Here is a 21440-nt window from a genome sequence, read left to right as displayed (position 1 = left end):
GGTAACTCCCATGTAAATTAAGAGATTGATAAAAATCTATCACACCAGAGTAATTAATCAATGTTACCTTTACAAAAGCACATTGCAAATCACACAGAACAGAACAGCTGGTTATCAACCTAAACCATCAGTGTTTTACTTAAAGATTAGATTTTTCTCCCTATATTTCATTCCCACCTCATCACATCACACTCAAATCGGTCTAAATAATGTACATTCTCACCACATTCTGTTTTTCATAAATTCCAGTTTATGTGCAGTGGATGGTGTTATGCATGGTTTTTATGCACATGCATCGTATATGCATCTGGCCCCTGATGTTTGGAAGCATGGATGTTCTTAAAGCTGGCTGTTGACAATAGAAAAGCTCAGCTGTGGCCTCATACTAGAAAACTACCTTGTTGACTGTCCTTGCTTCAGCGGAGATCTATGGCTGCTGAACTCAAAAGAAATGAATACTTTTCCAATGACCTCTCCATCTTTTACACATAACACACACACAGACACACAGGTTTACTTAAGTTACTTTTGGGTCCTTACTTGATGAAACCTTTAAAACCTAATCCTGACCAGAAAATCAGCATTTTGCCTTCCTCAGTCATCAACTGGTCTTAAATCTGGTGTGTTTCCCTGAAAGTGACTGAAGTCATACACACACACACGCGCACACACACGCACACATACACAACTTCTCTGACAATGGAACCTCTCTATCTCTCCCTTAGAGCATGACGAATGTGCCAGTGGGCAAAATTCATGTGATGAGAATGCCATCTGCACCAACACCATCAGAGGACACCTGTGTACCTGCAAGCCAGGATACGTGGGCAACGGCACCATCTGCAGAGGTAAGTTCCTGCCCTGGAACATCCCCTCAGGCATGTAAATACACACACACACACACACACACACACACACACACACAATATAGACTCAAACCTGCCCCTATATTCTCTGCTGGTGACAGAACCTCTCTGTAACCGCTCTGTAACATCATGGTTGGTTCACTCCTCCTCCACATCACCTAACCAGGCAGCAGCTGCCACATGATGAGATGATGCAAATTGATTCTGCACCAGTTTCAGTCTGTTTTTCTACTACTCACCCTGCTCCCTGTTGACCTGTTGCCCTGCCCAGATGCCTCACACTGTTGACCCTATACAGCAGTGTGTGTGATTGTGTGTTGTAAATTCAGCACTGTGGACCAACAAAGATATACAAAACAAATCTAATCTCTTTATAAAAGCCTCCATTCAGCCTGCTGATCACAGACCTTTTTGAGTGCTTAGTGTACTCCATCCTAATAGCTAAAGCACTTGTGGGTTATGTGCTATAATTTCCACAAAGTGAAAACAGGGACAGTCAATGATTCAAAGTGGAAAAGTGCCTCAGTGAAAGAAAATTATATTCCCTGAAATGGATATTCATCACTCACCCACCATAGCACTGTAGGCATTCATTTGCAGATTTTCAGATCAAAACTTGATCTAAATTGACTGCATTTCTCTAAAAAGTTTTTTTTAGACTCAGTAACATTCCTTGCTTTAACAGCCTTTCAGCGACTATATTTCACTGCAGTTAACAGCTGTGTCATATTGAAATATATGTATTGAAATTCACTTACAGGGAGCCTATAGTGTGTCGCACACAACATATTGCATTTAATATCAGTACTCCCAATCATGTTTTCTATATTTCATTTTGACTATACAGAATGGTTATACCAAGAACAGCCCCATATTTATTTATTTCCTGTGCAATACTGCATAGTGCACATTACCAGCTTAGGCGGGTAGATAGTTTACTATTATTTATTGACTTTCATTCAGATGATATTGTATTCATTGCTGCACACAATTCTGTTGTTCATATTTGCAAACTTAACTTTTTGTTTTGTATGAAATGTGTGAAGTGTTTTATCTTACATTATGCATACTAGTTGAATAGTTCATTGCATTTAGTTGATTCTGATTTTGACACCAGTATCATAAATTATCATTTGTAGGTGTGATTCACCTGTGCAAGATCACTGAAATAGATGCAAACTGACAGATTTTTCAACAAAAATACTACATGCATGAAATGGGTGCTTAAAGAAATAACTTAAGTATTTTGTGTATTGACTGCAGGAGTGCATTTTGGGGAGCTCCTTTCTTTAACCCACACCAGTCAATTTCTAAATATCAGGTTTGATTAGTTTGCCTAAAACAGGCATGCTGCCCTGTGAAATGAGTTTTGGAAATGTTGAATATTCTGTAATAAGTGTGCCGCCTGTTACTTGGTTTCAGTAGCTTGTCATAATAAATGCAGTAAACATTGAGTATTGGCCTGAACTAGGCAGGTAAAGTCTGAAATGGTGTTTTTAATAAACTCTGCACGCACATGCCATTGAATGTCCACTGTGAACAAGTAGTTAGTCATTCCCTATTTAGGTGGAGCTCTGCTCTGTGTTTAACCACAACCTTATAACACTGAACAATAAAATGAAAAAAACAACATCATTTGTTTGTTTCGCAATTACATGAAAAGCAAACTGAGTGCTTGCAGTGACATTTGTTTCTCTATTGTAGCTCTGTGACCTCATGTTAGGTGAGTGAATATGGACCATGAAGCTGTTTACATGCCCTCTGACATTCTTAGGTGTGTGCGTGCATATGTGTGTACTCATGTGATCTCCGGTTTTAGAGTGTGTGTTCATGGATTCACTCAGCCATGTTCACTATGAACTATATTTAACTGTGTGTTTGCACTGAAGGCTGCCACAGTGGGACAGTCACTGCAGGTTCAGGGGAAATGAGGCAGGACAGTCGATAACAGTCCATGTAGGACCCTTATGGAATCTGGGGAGACTCATTAGAGAGTTGGCTGGCTTTACAAGGCAGAGGAACGTCACAGTTCGAGCTCCCTGATGTTAAACTAATATCGTTGGGGTCCATTGTCCAAAGGAATCCCCTCTCCACCTGATTATTAACAGCCATGTTTACACTGGAACCACTGGAGGTGAAGAGACTAAAAACACACTGTGCATCTTTTATAAGAAGCACCTGGCCAAATGATAGCAAAGATATGTGCACATATGGTCATGTTCTGATATCCATTTATTTTGGATCTTTTATTTTCTTCCTTTTTTATTTGAAAATAGTGATGTACAAAATATTCAGGTTGCCAATTAGCTAAAAAACTAAACTAAACAATATATTATGCAATATATCTGGCTGAACAGAGTATTTGATTTCAATGTTTTAGTCATGGAATATGGCCTTCAGTTCTGCTTGAGAGTTTATGAACCCTTCAAAAGTTGCTCCCTTTCTGCATAAATATCACCTAAGTTGTGATCACAATGTCCTAAAACTAGATAAAGACACATCAGTTAAACATCAATTAAACAAACAAGACAGAAAGTGAGGCCCAAGTGAAATAGTTAAAACGACACTGAAAGGCAATCAATACATAGTAAATAGCATCTGTAGTTGGGCCAACATTGTAATGAAGTACAAATAAAGTGGCAGTGTATTTTGGTCTTAAGAATCACCCAGCATTCAATGCCACAATTCAGCCTTACTCAAACAGTGGTTTGATACACAGCCCCACTCATTTCGAGTGCTTAATTTGCAAATAAAGAGATCCCACAGGCTCGCAAGAAACTGTTTCATGTAATTTTCATGACTGCGTGCTTAAGCTTGGCTGCTGTCCAAGAGATGGGAGAATCATTAAGCTTAATTAGGATTTGATTTTCCATACTACTCAAACATGATCTAAATAAACTTTGAGTAAAACATCTTGCATCATGGGACGTTATAGGCGCCATGAAGGAGCCAACATCACCAGATGTGACCGGTCCTGCACTGGTTCAGATTCTAATGACCAGAGAGAGCAGAAATCTCCATCAACACTGAGCAACAACACTGCTTACATGCAAGCGCAGTAGAATGACATCATTGTTTTTTTGTTTGTCTTCCTTTTATTTTATAAAACCTGATAAGTAAATGTAACTCCATTAAAAACAAGCTTGAAAGTCCCACATGTAGTTATAAAACCATAATCATCTAATGACTTGAAATAAATAATCAATCTAGGCCAGTGTGTTGGCCTGACTGAAAATAACAGAAGTGAAAATTAAAACAATGACAGTCTTGGCCCTCTTGCCATGTTCCACCATTATTTCTCACTCATTAAATCATGTACTGTGTCTGCACTGCCGCTCATCACCGTGACAACTAATAATGTTGTAATTAAAAGGACGGGACAGAGGAAAGCATGTCAGTCATAGCGATGATTAGGGAGGTAAAGTGTGTCATACACTGCTGCAAGTGGATGTCGGTGTGTGCCTGTGCATGTGTGGTAGATAGAGAAAGATGGCTGTGAGGGAGAAAGAGATACACCAAGAAAAGGAGAGTGAGAGGAAGAAAGCAAGAAGGAAATAAAATAGGTGCACCCGCCCTTTATACCCCCCCGTCACACCGGCATTAGGATGGGTGGCAGGTGGGTCTAGGGAGAGATCAATGCAATTTGCAAAGTGCCTTCTACACAATTTCTTTATCAGGATTGTCTCCAGGCACATGTTTCCCACACATATATACACACCCAAACAATACACAATCTGGCCATACTGCTATATCTCCACATGTTTTGCTCTGGGAGTCACAGCCAATGTGCTAATGATGTAACAGAGCAGCAGAGAGGCGAATATTTGGAAGCATTGTTGAGAATATGATTTATGGTGCAGAAATAGTATTTGCAGAAATTACTAAATGTCTTGGAGAGACTCTGCTCATGTTACTGCTAAAATATGGAATACATACATATATACAGCCACCAGAACTAAGTACATGGACACCCAACATTATGTCTATATGTGTTAATTCAACATATGAGAACCTGGCTGCAGGTATTGAGCCATTAGGCATTATGGAAGTCCGGTACTGACCACCAATACAGCCTGGATCGCAGTTGGCATTCCTGTTCATCCCAAAGATGTCTGATAGAATTAAATAGGGCTGTCTGCAGGCCAATATAGATCTTAACACCAAACTGGAGAAACCATAGCTTTATGGACCTCATACACAGATGAAAAAGGAGATAGACCTCACCAACCTTCTAGAAAAAGTGCACGATCATCTAAAATGTATTTTTCTCAAGTGGAAATAAAGCAGTAAGGATAATTTCATGAAACCAAACAATGAAAGTCAGCCCTAGAAAGAAAAGCATATGGCCATATACGGCTATAGCTATAGTATGATCAGTATACAGAGAACACTATTGACGGTATCAGTCCTACCCAATGATGATATTTGTCAGAGGAACTTGCGGTACTTTTTAATAATGTCATTAAAACATCCGACATCTTACCTATCCTGGTCTGGCCAATTAGTATTATGTGAGCAGGGAGTTGGAGGAATCAGCCTCTTTTTCCCCTCCTCCTGAGATCTCATTACCTGTGTGATATAGACAGTGTTGACCAATCAACCTGTGTCTCCACAGGATTACATATGTGAAAAGAATTATCTCAGTGTAACATGGACATGGTAGTCAGTGATGCTGTGTGGTACAAAGAGGATGACAAAACTATAATAATAACAACTATAAACTATAATACATGTACAATATTGGTACCCTTTGAGTATATTCATCTCTGCTTGCCAGTTTTTCTGAACCAGATAAAATAGACAAACTGGTTAGCGCACTTGGCAATCACATAAGTATGGCCTCAAATTTTACCCCATACCTGCCTGTTTCTTAACTCTTAGCGGGCCTGCAGCTGGCCCAGTCCTCCCTGCTGTGACTTGGATGATTGCAGGGGCACATAAAGATCGGCCTCCATCTCAAGAGCCAATTTTACTGCTATTGATCGTCTGGTCTGACTTGGAAGTGAGACAAAATGAGAGGTTAAGACTCTTTCTATTTCTACCTTTACTTACTCTTTCTTCCTACTGCCCCTTTTGTATTGCAATTCCCCTGGGGGGAAAAAAGGCCTCCATTATGTCATCTCCCTCAGAGCACAATAAATGGACCACAATAGTTCAATCGGAGCAAGCATAAGATTATATATCGGCATTGTTCCTGCTGCCAGCCTAATGATCAGCAGCCTATTACAGAGCCTTTGTCGACTGCAGAATGAGTGAGCTAATCTTGTTAATGGTCCGTTTCATTCCCTAGGACTGGTTTGTATAGACAAAGGGGTTTTAAATAGAGAGGATTTGAGTAGCGAGTCTAAACAGTGGCGCAGAGGACAAAGGCATTGACTCGTGCTTTTCTCATCTTGCTATCAGAGCTAATCACAGAGGAACCATGCTGCAACCAGCTAACAGCGAGCAGTGAAACCTAGGGTAATGTATTCTGAGATATGGAAGGAGGGAAGGTGTTTGCTGCAGGGAGGGGAAAAGAGAAGTGAAGGGAGTGGTGGGGTGGGGGGTGGGGGGGGGGGGGGGGTTGAGTGTTGGATTCAGCCTTCATTTCCCCTACAAGTCTGAAGCATTTAATTTTCTGTTTACATAATTATTGCTCCCCTTCATCTCTTTTTGATAGGAACAACACATTTAGCGGTTTCTCTGCTGTGTAGTTCTGTGCTAGAGGGCATAGTGTTTTACAACATTTAATTGGGTGAAAACCACACTATCTGAAGCTATGATTAATTGCAAATGTGAAAAAAATGCAGGAATAGGAAAAAAAAGACTGCTTGTTTTTGAAGCTTTGTAGCAATTATCATTTGAGGCAATTATTTTTAGTCTGTGCCCCACTGCTAGATGTAGCTGCTGTGCAGCAAAGAGAAAAATCATCTCTTGTGTTCAGCTCCATCACATCCACTCCTCTAATGTATTTTAATGCACTGGGCGAATATCTAGCATGCTGTCCTCATTCTATCTGATCCGTGGTGAGGTTTTTTTTCTGTCTTTAATCGGTCGTGTCAGTGATACTCCACAAGATTAAATATTTGAAAATATTTCTCTTTGTTTAGCATGGAGATGCTTGTCACTGATGCTGTGTGGTACAAAGAGCATGACAAAACCATAATAATAACAACTATGAACCATTATAATAGTGCACTAATGGCACCCTGTGCTGCACAAATTAATCACAAAGCTACACTAAATAATATTGTTGCTGTAAGACTTAACATGGACTTTACTTGTGTCTAACCTGAGAATATGTGACCTAGTGCTATTCAAAACAATAAAATAAAATAAAATAAAATAAAGATAAGATGGCAGCAGAAAAGCCTTGCATAAGCAGAACAGCTTATTTAAACCTGTCTGATGGCTTGTGTTTCTTGCCCCATTAGACTTCTGTGGCATTCCCAGATCTCAGCAATTAAATTAGTGCATGCAGTGTTTGTATAGAGGTGTATCAGCTCTGCTACTTATGTTACAATTATGTTTTCACAGTCTTTAGGAACACAATGAGAAGAAAACAGTCTGAGATCACATACACAGTATGTAAATCATTGCTGGAAAGCGTCTCAGGAGGGCCAGCAGGGCCCACTGGGGAATGTTTTTGAGGACCACTGAACTGAATGAACTCTTCCATTCCGAGTGTGTCAAGTTGTGTATTTTGTCAATGTTTTATGGTTTCATTGCCCTTCTGGTACTCTCTCTCTCTCTCTCTCTCTCTCTCTCTCTCACTTTCTCTCCATGTGTATCCTTATGTTTATCCATAGTATGAAGGTGAATGTGTTACATGAATAAGTGTGAGAGGTCAGAAAAGTACAGACTTGGCCTTATGCCCACCATTTGTGTATGCACAGTAGCAAACAAGGAATGCTAGGAAACATAGATTGAATCTACACGTGATTACTAATCAAAGAGTATATTGTTGATTGAGTGTGAATATGTGTTGAAAGATTTTTCCTACACACATTGTTTCATTTGGAGGATTTTCAAAGGTATGAAACCACAGTGTCAGACACTTTACACCATTGATTACACCAACAGCACATAGAACATAGCACAAGAACATATCTGGCTCAATATTGAGATTTGACATTGTAAACAATTGTCACATGGGAACACATCACTTGAAGCAGGGTCCACAGAGATGGAGGACAATTTGACAAATGCAAAATGAAAAAAGCGAGAGTTGCATCACTTCCCCAAAAGAAATATTAAATAAATAATAATTATAATTCAATTTGGTCAATTATGCAACAAAGAAAATATATCAAACAATGATATGGGTACTTTCACACTTAGATGTTATGTTAATGTATAATCAAATTGAACAGGTTCTAAGTATAAGTCACAATGAGCAAACCACATTTGGAACATTACACATATGTCACCATTATTCCCAGTTTCTCACATGTGTTTGCAGTTATCACCAGTTCACAGTATTTCTTTTGTGGCCTTGAAAGACAAAAAGTGGATCATAATTCATTCATATACAATTTGACAAATGCACATAGGAAAAAATTTCATTAGTTGAAAGTGTAAATTCATTGTGAATATAGATATTAACAGTTTATGTTAACATATTGCTCCTTACTATGAATATTCAAGCACATATCACAAACTGAAAAATAAAGTGCACTGATGAGAAACTCCATCAGTTTTAGTTTTATGCAGTAATTTGTTCCCATTTTCAAGTAAGTTAATCACTTCTGGATAGACTTTTAGTCTTTAATATACTTATTATACAGTTATTTCACCCTTTTCATTTGTATTTGCCTTAATTGAAACAAGTGTACAATAGTGGCTATGTGTATAGATGATAAAAATGGTTTTAGTTTATCTAATAAAGTTGTGCTTCCAGTATCATCTCATGTTAGTTTATTTCTCTAGATGCTTTCTCCCCTGTCTAATCAACTGAAAATTCGACATCATTCACTCAATTTAATTTGCAACCTGCAATAACAGCATAAAGAAATTCACCTGGTACACAGCTGAGGTGTAAAAAAAAAAAAAGGCTGTTTTCAAAAACACCGATTGGGGTTTCAACTGAGACTGAAAAGCACAAAGCCCAGAGGCTCCGGGCTCCAAAACACTTTAGTTCAGATCTGCGAGCCCTGACTGATTTATGGCAGGCTGCAGGCTGAGCACATACATACAGACACACACATTCACACACACAAATACACATAAATAACAGATAGACATACTTCACTAAGAAAACTCTTTGAAAACTTAGTCCAATGAGGTTTGTCCACAACCATGCTTGGCATATTACTTTAAAGTTGGTCCATTAGTAATTACTTATTACTCCTAAAATTGTAGTGAGCCTTGTATTTGTTACCTTGTGAGAAGAGTATTCACATCAATCATTACTTCACATTTAAAGTGTCAAAGTGAGGACTTGAGGCTCAAATTAAATTAAAGTAACAAAAAATAGGATTTGACAGCTACTGAAAGAATGTGGTCTCCGCTACGACAAAAAAAAAAAACCCATAAAAAGCAGCTTTTAAAGGTAATTTAACGGTCAGTATTAGTCAGACTTGACTTGCAATGCCCTCTGAAGATTGCAGCTGACTTTACTCCTAAAGTCGTCTCTGTCTATCCTTACCCTTCACTGGCTTCTTTTTCATTTTTTTCTGACAGACAGTGACATTGCTTTAAGCCTGAGCTGCCTTTCCTCCACTATCCAACCTGGCACAGTCTCTTTATTTCTCTCGGTGTTACCCTGAGCACCTGTTAAGTCAGAGTTGAGTCATTCTCGTTATTATTAAGGGTGATGTTCTTCTGCCATCAGCTCCATGTCAGCATCTCAGCATTTCTGATCGCTGGAGTTTGACAAAGTGGACTGCTGATTCTGACTTGGACACAACTTGTAGTTTGTGATGATATTCTTATTTTTAAAATTTAATTATTTTCATCTAACCAAAGCATCCAGCCCCCATGTGCTTTCCTGTAATTCCATTCCCACTCTTACCTCTCACAGGTGCAGGAGGCAATATGCAAAGGGGAAATCTGCTTTCTGTGATAGATTTTCACAAAGGTTTGAATTCAATCAATAGAGCTTTCAATTGTAGTGTAAGTCTGATAATAATTTTGTGTGTGTATGTGTGCGTGTTGCTGGGGTTTGTGTGTATGCATCTTTGTGTGTTCATTACAATCTGATACCAGGGTTTACATTTCATGGGCTAATTAGTGCAATTTTTCTATGAAGCAGGGAATTCGGACGGTTGGGCGCACACACACATACAGAGAGACCATTTTTGTTTACAATATTAGCTAATTAGCACTAAATACAAATTACAATTGAGATTGTCAAGAATGTCATTCGTTTTGCAAGTATTTGGTCATAAACCAAAGTATTCGATTGAAATTTGACCTGATGGTTTTGCTAGATGGAAAGTTATTTTCATACATCATGAAACAAATTTTTGTGCCAATCCATCTAGAAGTTATGACATATTTCACTGGATGGTTGAAAATGTTGACCTGCTGGTAGATGAAAAGTAAGAGAATCACAAAAGTCACCAGGATTCATCATTCAGACCAAACAGACAGACATATATTGTCATTCCTAGCCTGGCTAAAAAGGTTCAATCAGGGGTCACAGAGATTGAAACACAGGTTAGCATGTTGTGTTGACAAACTGAAGGAAGCAGCAGTCATCTCCAGAGAGGATGCTCTTGCCCTGGATTTCTTGGCTATCTGAGACAAAAGTTGACAATCATGAGAGAAGTGTATTACGAATCGGCTCGACAAAGCATGACAAAGCATTGAAAATAACATTTATTCCAAAATTAAGATAGAATAAAATAATGTTTGTCAGGTACATCACTCATGAATGCAGTGTATAGATGAGTGAAATGTGTGGTGCGATGTGTGCAAACAAAAATCCAAAGTCTAACCAATCTGGGCCCTGTTCCATGAAGCAGGATTACCAAATAAACCAGGTTTATTCCATTAGTCTGGCTCATTTGCCAGCAGATTGGGTTCCATCAAGCAAGCTCAGCATAGTTCAAGCTCAGTTACCACGGCAACTTATGCTGGCAAACTAACCTTCTCCAGACCAGGTTAATTGTCAGACTTAGCCTGAGTTGCTGCTCATCCTGAAAGAAAAGAGATGATTTAACATATTATATGACTTCATTAATCACCATAATTTAAAAAGAAAAGTTCACATAAAGTTGACTTAATGATAGCCTAATCATATAATTCTACACATATATATAGTCAACTTAATACTCTTATATATGTATGTATTTTTGTCTGTGTGTGTGTGTGTGTGTTCATAATTTGGAACATTGGGGCGACCTCGACCCATGCATTGTTTCTCTATTTGTGAAGGCGTGTCCCTTGATTGAGGAGCTTGTACATGACAGAGCTGCAACAAGAGCGCACCTTCAGAGACAGATCAGACCCATTCAATCGATCAGCAATTTCCTGCCAGCCTTTCTCTTGGATTTTATTTATTGTATTTTGTGATCATATGTTTAAATTCTTCATATGTCTTCAGCAGAAGTGTGTGCTGGAGACTGCTGCTGCTCTGTGGCTCGTTTGTAGTGGATTTTGTCATTATGAATCCGTTTGATCTGTGTTCGACGTCATGGGCTGCTCATGAATGGCGTGCACACACAATTAACTCGAGCCTGTCTTGAATTAGTTTGATTGCGTGAACGTGGCTCTGCCTTTATGGAACCGCTGTAACCTGATCTCATTTGTTCAAGTCAGGTGTTCAAAAGCGGTGCTTTTCTGAGCTTGCTTTCTGGAATGGACCCCTGGTTGGTGGAGGCCTGGAAGGAAGAGAGAAGAGAGAGTGATTAACAAAATAGCAAGCTAAATAGCCTGAGGCCTAAACTACACAGGTGCGGGTAGTTTCCCTCACGTCCTCTCTAGTCCTGCCCACTGGCTCCTGAGCCGGGAAGCCCAACTAAAAGGGAGAGAGCCTTCAAATCATGGTCATCAATCCAAAGCACTGGTCTTAGATCACACTGTGAAACTCATCCACCAGTAACTCATTTGGAGCATTGGCAGCCAAAGACATAACATTTAGGAACAATGTCTCATATTCTGATTGCTGCTATGACCCACATTTAGAAAAACATAATCAGAATATGGCATGAAATTACAGAGAATACACTTGGCTGTACATGCACTATATAGTATTTTAGGGGGAAAACACTGGTTCTCCTGAATGTATCTATGGCGCACAAGAGGTTTGTGTAACTTTACTCATTTTTACAAACACACGGGCAGCAGTGATGGTTGATGTGAGCTGATGACATGCTATTTAAACTGTAACACCATGATTCACCATGGATTCAGCACGCAATCTGACATGCCTCAAATTGATTGTGCAGTCTGACAAAGATTGTGACTATGAATTTATTATAGGCGTCTCCCACAATGTGGCATGCAATAAACTTACACAATACTCAGTGTTGCACAGTCTAAAAGTGTCTTATCAGAACCGCTTATTAGAGATTGAAAATAACAGTGTGAAACATGCCAAGAGAGCACAACGACTGCATGTGTGTGATGAATATGGTAGATCAAAGCTGGAAGTAGACAACTTTCCCTTTTTTTGCTATCATGTGATGAGCTTTTTAAGTTTTAAATTGTGCCGAGTGATGTTGCTTCTGGCATCTGTAAACCACATTTCTCCCTATAACTAGAGGAGGCCAGTTTGAATATAATGAAAACCCAGAAGAAAACAAATACCACTCTGGACCAACAAGTGACATCTTTCCACCACAATTTTCCTCTTAAAATCAAATTCACATCATGGTTTGATGTGACGCATATCCCTCCTCCAGATTCCAGCAGCATGGGTCATGAGTAATTCCAGCACTACATCACGCCTCTCAGCAGTAAACTTCATCTCATCAGTGGAACAGCAGAGGTTGGTGAAAACAGTGGTGTCAGCTGAGTACCTGTGTGTGTCTCGGTAATGGATTCAGATAGAGGGAGGCGCTCGCCTGCACAGCCCTTGGTTATGAAAGCTCCTCACATCTAGCTGCCAAGGGCGTCCTTGCTCCTCCCCCCCTTGTTGCTCTGATAGGTTCATGCCCCCACGACTCTTCCACAGATGAAAATAGATAAAATCATCCAGACATGGCGTGAGCAGCCAGTTAATGTTTGCCACACACTGATTTGTTTGGGGGAAAAAAGGCAGTGAGATTAATATTTTTATTTATTTATTAAGGCTTTTATTCACTTGTTATTTAGAAATTGATTTTTTTTTAAATATTTTTTTTTTATTTTTTTATTTGTGCATAAAAATACCACACAGTCAAAACTCAAAACTTAGCTGACAAAAATAACTGTTGTAGATTTGGGTATTGTTTTATTTTTTTTTAATTTTAATTTCAGTTTCCAGCCAGATCTTCTCTTTATAAACGTATATTCTTTAGGGTCGTTATTTTTGCATCAACTGGTCAAGTTTTCAGACATGCATCCATGGACATGCACATACCCACACTTAGCAACCGTATCCAAGCAGGAATATATTCTTTCATCTGTGTCTTTCCTTGTAAACTCAAATAATCTGATACAAGCCTAAACTTAAGCGTGAGTGTGCAGTTAGTATTGACTCTGATATAACAATAGAATATAATGTTAAAGGTGCATTTACTGATATTTGGACACTTGTGTGGAGACAAATGGAAACAGAATAGTGACATATCATCTTTTATGTTTATGTGTTCACAAAAAGTTCCTTATTTACACATTCTGCAGATATGGAGCATCACTGAGATTCATTTGGACTTGTTTAATATTCACTATCCTTCTACTGTAGCTTTGTTCTGCTTTTCAGCAAATGTCTGACTCTTTAGCTGGTAAATGCTCCACTGTGTTCACCCTCTAGTTTCTATCCTTATCTCTGTGTCTTTCTGCTGCTTGGTGCTGAGCATTTTCTTATCTGCCACCTGGCTGGGGTTTTGGTTAAGTTTGGGCAATTGAAAGTACTCAGTTGGGGTTAGATGATGTCATGATTTAAACAAACTAATATTAACTCTTAGTAGACTGGATGCAAACCATGGTCATATTTATAACACTTCCCATCCATTCTCCACAAACTCCCTTGTAAAAAAAAAAAGAAAAAGTGGGATGTTACACTACTATATCGATGACACCATTCATTATTTGCACAACCACAAGAGGTTGCTTTCCGGAAGAAACATAAATAAAGGTCTTTTTAAGAGTTGTGGATAGTGCATATTTTAGTGAGTTGTGACACGGGAGCACAGCTAGTATACTACTCCATCTTTGTAGTTCAGTGACCAACTTGTGTGATGATGGGCAGAAACTTGTAGGTGTAATTCTCAAATCATCGTCACTGTAGGATTAACATTCAACTTTTTCAGGTTTTGTCTGGTAGCTGCTTCCTGCCTTTGCTTGTACCCTTCGCAGTCTATCACTTGAACCAGGTTTGAGTTCTTATCATGATACTTATGTCTAGTTAATTTGAGTACATAACCTAACAAGTAATCATACATATGAAACCAAGCAGAAGCAAAGGCTTATGCATTACTAAGGTAAATTAAATTAAAATTAAAAAGCAGCACAATGCATCTTTTGTGACGACCCTGAAGTGTTTTCTGATCTGACGCCTATATTAGCAGGGTGATCAAAGTGTTATGTGCCTTCCAGGGAATTATTATGGTCATGTTTAAAAGAAACACATGTTGGCTGTCAGAATGAAATGTGGGATGGACAGTTGACTCCAATATTGATGTTTTGTTGACTCATCCAACCACCCAGATCTCCTCTCTCTGCAGTTTATGTGGTTCTCCCCATGACTTCCTCTTTTGTTACTAACAGATGTGAATCATGATTTTTACATCAGCTCTTCAAGTGTTTCTTATCTCTGGTGTCCTACATGATCCACTGATTGTAATTCTTCATATTTATGACATCGTCATATTTATCCTCATTTAAAATCTAGCATAGAGACTTAAGCATTGTGTGATGTATCTATGGGTGTATGAGTGTCTGCTCTAACCAGGCGGGGAGTTCCGGTCCTCTGAAATGAGGCCAACGCGGAAGTAACTTAGAATTGCATTCTATCAAAAGGCCACCAGGGGGCAACCGTTTTGGTGTCAAAAGGACTTCCGTCTCTATACAAGTCAATGGAGAATTCACCAACTTCTCACTTGATTTCTAACCTCAGTAAACGTTTTCAAAATGTGTTTATGGTCTCAATCGCTAGTTTAAAGCCTTCTTCAATGCAGTATGATGTTCATTTGTGAAATTTTGGCCTCCCTGATTTTATATTTGACGATAAAGCAGGGTATGCATCAGGGCGTGGCTACGCTGTGATTGACAGGTTGATTGCCCAATGTCCTCGAGATCCAGTCCTCGCAACCTCCCCAGCTCTGCCCATGGCCTCACCTCATGCCATTATAAGTAGAATCCGTGTTATGATTTTTCCCAGCATGCACCTGAAATTTTCAAGATGGCGCTGCCCAGATTTGAAACTATTGACTTCTGAGCAGCAGTCCACAAACCAATGGGGGTGACGTCACGGATGTTACAGTTACTGTACAGTCTATGGCTCTAACATTGTTATCCAGCAGGCGTACAAGAAGCCTAATCAGCGGTCTTCTCACCTTCACAGCTCAGCCTTTTCGGCTATTAGATGTTTATTTCATGCCCCCCCCATCTTTTAGCCCACAAAAGACAGAAAGAGGCAGAGTTCGCAACGAAAATAGAGGCACACCGGCAACGTGTGTTTCCTGTGACAAAACTGTTGTGTTGATGATGGATAGAACATTCACACTGCATATCAGAACTAATTAGCAATATTTTCACAGATTGTGGGCAATTTACAATGTCACTGTATATAAATGATCTCCTGCAGCAACAATGTTTTTAACAAGCGATGTACAGTATTTGCCAGTGCTTTGAATTCTCCTCTGTAAGGGTAACTACACCCAACACTCAAAATGTGTAGTTTCTGTATTGTAGCTGAGTTGAGCAAGTGGCTTTAATCTTTGCATAACCATGGTTCTCTGAGTAGCATGACGTCGCCTCCCTGCCATCTCTTATTAGGCTTGCTAACACTACCTGCAGCTCTGTGTGAGAGGCACAGTCTGATGCTACAGTTAGCCAGTGTTCTGGACCTCAACCTCAAGTCTTGCACAATAAGTCACAATTAGGGAAGGGCCACAGAATTTGCACATCCAAACAGACACAAATAAGCTACTTTTTTTAAACACAGTATGTGTATTGCTTGAAAAAAACACCTGTATTAACATAAATAATAAGAACAAAAAACAAAAAGATTCATGTTTAGTTACACTTTAAATTATTGCATTGTCCAACCTCCATCTGTAGACGTGTTGCTACAGTGTTTGTATGTGTAAAATACAGCATAAATGTGTTTTTATTAACTGGCTTTGCAATCAATGGCTAACCTGGCTAGAACTGGTTTTCTGACTTGTAAAGTGCTACCCATCTACACCACTGACTGTAGATAAAGTGAGAGGGTTTTGCACTTGAAAGTCAATATATTTCACTTTTTGGCATTTGTTTTTCGACGGAGGCAGTCCCTTACTTGTGGGTATTTATTAAAGTGTAATTTTTGGATTAGGATTATAGAACTTGCTTTTAAAAGATCAAGTCTAACTCTCTAGACAGCAATCCTCCGATTTTAAAATTAGCATTAGGCAGGGCTGTGTGATAACGGATAACTTATGAAAAGTAGTTGTAATTTTCTGTCTAATACAGTACTTTGAAGGCTTTTAAAGTGAAAGCAAGAATCTCAGAGGACCATTTAAACACTCACAGCTGTTTTACATCCAGAAAATGTGGCACAGAAAAAATAGGGTTGTCAGTTCGCTCATGTTTTCCAGTCTGCCTGTCTAACATAAACTAATGGCACCTCACTGTTAGCTCAGTCTTCTGCTGCCATCTGCTTATGGAGGCGACATTTCAAACTGTCTCTGTGCCACAGTTATAGGTGCAATGAATTATGCTCATTGTAGTTCACTGTGAGGCTGATGTGAGGACTGATGGGTATCGGCACTGAACTAAATGAATAAAATAACGTTTATTTTTCAGAATTGGGCTACACACTTATGAATATTTAATGCATTATCAGTCAGTCATTTTTCACCTTTTCTTCCTATCTATAGTGGCACCTAAGTTATATCTCATATATGGCAGAGTGATTTAAGAGTAGTTGAAGAGAGAGACAGCTGCACAGTTTTCTATTAAATACATTTTTGAGTAACCCAGCAACAGTAACAGTTACAGGAATAGCTAAGAGTCGCCTTTTATATAGGTAAAAGCATCATTTAGAAAAACTATGAAAGTAAAAATTAGAAATATATAACCAGGAATAACAGGAATAGTGTGCATAGTAGCTTATGTTGGAAATCCACATGGATCTAAACGCTGATCACTGGCTTGCACCACTCCCGCTGTTCTCCCTTGAGCAATTTGAAATGTGTGGAGGTTCACTCCAGAGCCAGAAATCTCCGCAAGCACCTGGTGGAATTAATTGTCATGTCAGCGGTATTGATCAACCACCCTTTCAACCCTGTGCAGATACATTATGGCAGTAAAAATCTTCCTTAATGCGTCTTTAATCCATGCCGACAGCCTTGCCAGAGTCCTTATTGTCTTGTAAGTGTGGTCATTATCTGTGATGTTCAGTAAATGCCCAACAGAGAGTACAGCCAAGGGTGAACTGCCTCAACCCCGATGCATAACAAAGTGAGGCATTTGTATGAGTAAATGGGTTGGCTTTAATTCTTTCTTCGCCGAGTTCCTGCCCTGCTCAGCTCTTTTACGCAGGCTGACAAGAGAGATTCTACCTCTGCATTTAAACCTGCTGTTATGCATTCATTAGTGGCGAAGTTAGGAAGATATTAGACCGCTACACTGCAGAGAGAGAAACAGGGAGGAGGCCTCTTCTCTTCCCCTGAGATCAGATTTTTGGGTGAGAAATATGGAGAAAGAAGGCTGAGTTTAGTGTCCATTATCTAGATAGCCCTCTGTTCCTCTGACAGAACTGATGGTGTGTAAAGGGGCGCTCTGTAATATGTTTTATTATACGCTCTCTACCCTCCTCCTGATATGAGCAGCTGTTTGAAGACATGCATAAACTTCAAGAGTTGCATTAATGGATTTTTGGTCGCTAGGGGGCAGGGAAACTGCGAAACAAGCAGAAAAAAGCACAACTCTGACATACTATCACTGTATAAAGTTATAATGTTTAACTTGTTAGCAAACAGTTGCTTATACACTAGCTCCCGAGGAAACTGCCTGTCTCTTCAGCTGCTAAATATTCTGTTTTATTTTTTAGTAACTCTGTCAGGCTGCCATTTGCTGCTAGGCAAGTTAAAAATACATAAATAACTGAAAAACTAAAAAGTGCTGCCTGTTACTGCTGGAGACGGGGTTAAAAAAGGGCAGTAGAAAGTGAAACTAATACTAATAGTAGGTTACCAAAAAGGTTTTTTTTATGCAGTGTAAATCTGAGGTACGCTTAAAAACCCCCCAAAAAACTGCTCGCTCGAGTACAGTAATTTGCACTTCTAGAGCACTTGAATACAGTAAATGTGTACTGTATTGTTAGATGATTCATCACTTTGAGTGTCCCCTTTCACATTACACATAGTTATCTGCTTCAGTGTTAGGACTACTGTTAAAAAAAATGATAAATGTAGCTTAATACAATGAAGCTTGAAACTCTTAGTAAGGGATGAGATCATTATCAGGATGCTAATGATGTCTTAATGCAGCACATCCCAGGCTGTGTGTTACACTATGGGACGCTTATTATTAGCTCAGTTCTGTTCAACCGTGGAATTAAAATGCTCTTTTTTTTTCTCCTTTCATACCTACTTGAATTTGTGGAATATCCATTGGCTTTCACTGTTATATTCTTTCTCTTAATTCTGAGATGGATCCTTGGATGCCCAACGACCGTGAATGTTAGCTACGGCACAGAGTGGAATGATTTCATTCTCACCACCCACTGGAAAGCAATCTAGGCCCGTAATGGGAAACTCAAATAGCAAATCTGTGGGTATAAGCATGTCTTGAGAAGTCACGAGTCAGCAACAGGCTCAGTTAAGCAGGGAGATAGTTTAGCTGGAGGTCACAAGGACAACAATGAAGGAGGGCAGGCTATTTGTCGCTGTAGCGGGGGTCCTGGTAATGTAATGTGGAGGGGGAGAAGAAGGAGGAGTCGGAGGGGAGAAATGGAAAAAAGAGGGATGTGAATAAGAGTTGATACAAGACACACAAAGAGGAGAGGAAGATGAAGGACGGACGTGAAATGCCTTGTAAAAGTCAGTTGTGAGATTACAGAGTTTGTGGAGGCTTTAGATATTTCCAGCAACAATGGAGCATGTTGGCAATTTGTAGCCTCGATGGTAGCATCGGGTTTTGGTGTCAGAAGAGGAAACATTGACCAATCTCTACAACTACAGGAGTCAGAAATGGAACAGAATACAATGCAGCGATATCTGTCATCTTGTCTTCTGTAGGATACCACTCCTGTTCAGCAGTATTGGAAGCTCTCTGCTGTTTTTGTAGAATAGCAGCACTGCATTTTATTTCTCTTCTCAATGTGACGTTTTGGGCAATGGAAAACCATCACTATCACATCGTCTATGTATAGTCTGTGTTGGGAAAAAATCCAATCTATTCCTGAAAATAACCAATTCACACAAATGTATGCTTTTAAAAGGAAACACAAAAGCCCTCTGAGCAGACATGATATATATCCACCAAAGATCTGGCAAAGCAGGTTCTCACAAATCGTCTTTGTCGCCATTTATTATTCTCTAACATAAGATAGCTGAATGTAATCATGATCACAATCAGTCCTGATCCTACATGCAGATAGTAGCTGAAACAGTCCGACAGAGCCCAAAGTATTCACTCAGTTTCACTTAAATTAGAAAAAAGAAATCATTAAAAGTTCTTTAGATACGACCTGACTTTGTCGGTTGTGTATATCAGACTGTAGACTCATTTTTAGTGAAGCTAGAAACTCTGCAAAAAAAAATTGGTTCAAAATATGCAAAGGGAGAAGGTTTCATGTCAGTCTTGGAGATAATGTGTCAGAGAAACATGATATACATGCTTTGGGGTTGCACTAGGGATCTGCCTCGGCCCATTATTATTCTCAGTTTACATGCTGCCACTTGGTAATCATTAGAGAATACAATGTATGCAGATGACACACAACTGTACATCTCTGCTCAACCAAATGATGCTGCAGCGATAAACTCCATGACAACTAGTCTTCTGACAATAAATAAATGGATGAACAATAACTTTTTAAAGTTAAACAAGGACAAAACTGAAATCCTACAAAACAAAAAGAGAAATGCTGTTTAATAATTAACTCCCTGGATTAAAGTCTTGCTATTATCTTGGAGTCAGATCTGAAATTCAAGTCCCACATTAACAAGGTGATGAAAAACTAAAATACAACCATTCATAAGTCAAAAAGATGGTAAATAATTCAATCTGACTCAATTATTGTAATGCACTTTCACTGGTCTCCCCAAAAATAAAAAATACAAACACTGAGAGACTTCAGTACACTGGCATCCTGTAACATTCAGTCCTCCTTCTTACCGAGCGGATTCCCTTGGTAACTATTTGCCTTCAAAAGCATTATGATCATTTAACTGCAAAGCTGGTTTATTGGTTCCCAGCAACAGCCCAAAGAATATCAGAGATGCAGCCTTTGTCAATTACCCGCCCCATACTACGTATGGGACACACTACCTATAGAAAAGGGAAACCAGCTTGCAATTTTTTTTATTTTTTTTTAAAGAAAGCTAAAACTCTTTAAAAATGTCTTTACTTTAACCTTGAAGTATTTATGACTTTGGGATAAAAAGTGTACTTATGCACTGCATTCTTTTGAAATGTATTTTTCTTGGTTTTATGCATTCTGTGTATTACATTTTTTAAACTTTTTTCAATTTTTTATTCTACCATTAATATTCAGTGGGTTTATTTTCCATATTATGTTATGCATTCTATCTATTCTATCTTCACTTTTATCTTATCTTTATTATTATCATCAAGCAAGTTTTATTTCCATGTTATGTTACATTTATTATGGTATTCTATCCCTGTTTTTATGTTCATTTTATGTCTAATTTTATGTGAAGCATTCAGTGCATGCGATTTTTTTTATTGTAAAGCATTTCAAGCTGCATTTCTTACATGAAAGGTGCTCTATAATTAAAGTTTGTGTTATGATCATTAACATGAAGTTGTGTGTGGTTTGACTCAAACTACAACAATAACAGTACAATACAGTGCCTATGTTCACAGCAATTAAAGAACATGTCACTTTTTTTGGGGGGGGGGGGGGGGGGTTGACAACAATTAAGCTCTGTGACTCTGTCAGGCTTTTGCTTCGTAGGCACATAATTTAATATAATATAGACTATAACCAGCTTAGTCATAAGGAGAAGACGTGTCAGGTTGAAGAAAAGTGGGTATAACAAATATCTGTAATATAATGAACATCATAAAGATTGATGACGCCTGAGTTCATTTTAATTGAATGTTTGAGTT

General features: G+C 38.9%; 1 protein-coding gene across 1 annotated transcript in view; it reads left to right on the top strand.

Moving 5' to 3' along the window:
* The window catches only part of LOC128355606 (protein kinase C-binding protein NELL1-like), a 272377-nt gene that overhangs the window by 213921 nt on the left and 37016 nt on the right, over window positions 1-21440 (top strand). The window contains exon 14 of the mRNA XM_053315919.1: window positions 726-848. Coding sequence (XP_053171894.1) covers window positions 726-848 — 123 coding nt within the window. The remainder of the gene's footprint in view (window positions 1-725; window positions 849-21440) is intronic.

This window comes from Scomber japonicus, chromosome 1 (assembly GCF_027409825.1).
Source record: "Scomber japonicus isolate fScoJap1 chromosome 1, fScoJap1.pri, whole genome shotgun sequence".
NCBI classification, from domain to species: domain Eukaryota; kingdom Metazoa; phylum Chordata; class Actinopteri; order Scombriformes; family Scombridae; genus Scomber; species Scomber japonicus.
This window is presented reverse-complemented; position numbering and strand designations above follow the sequence as displayed.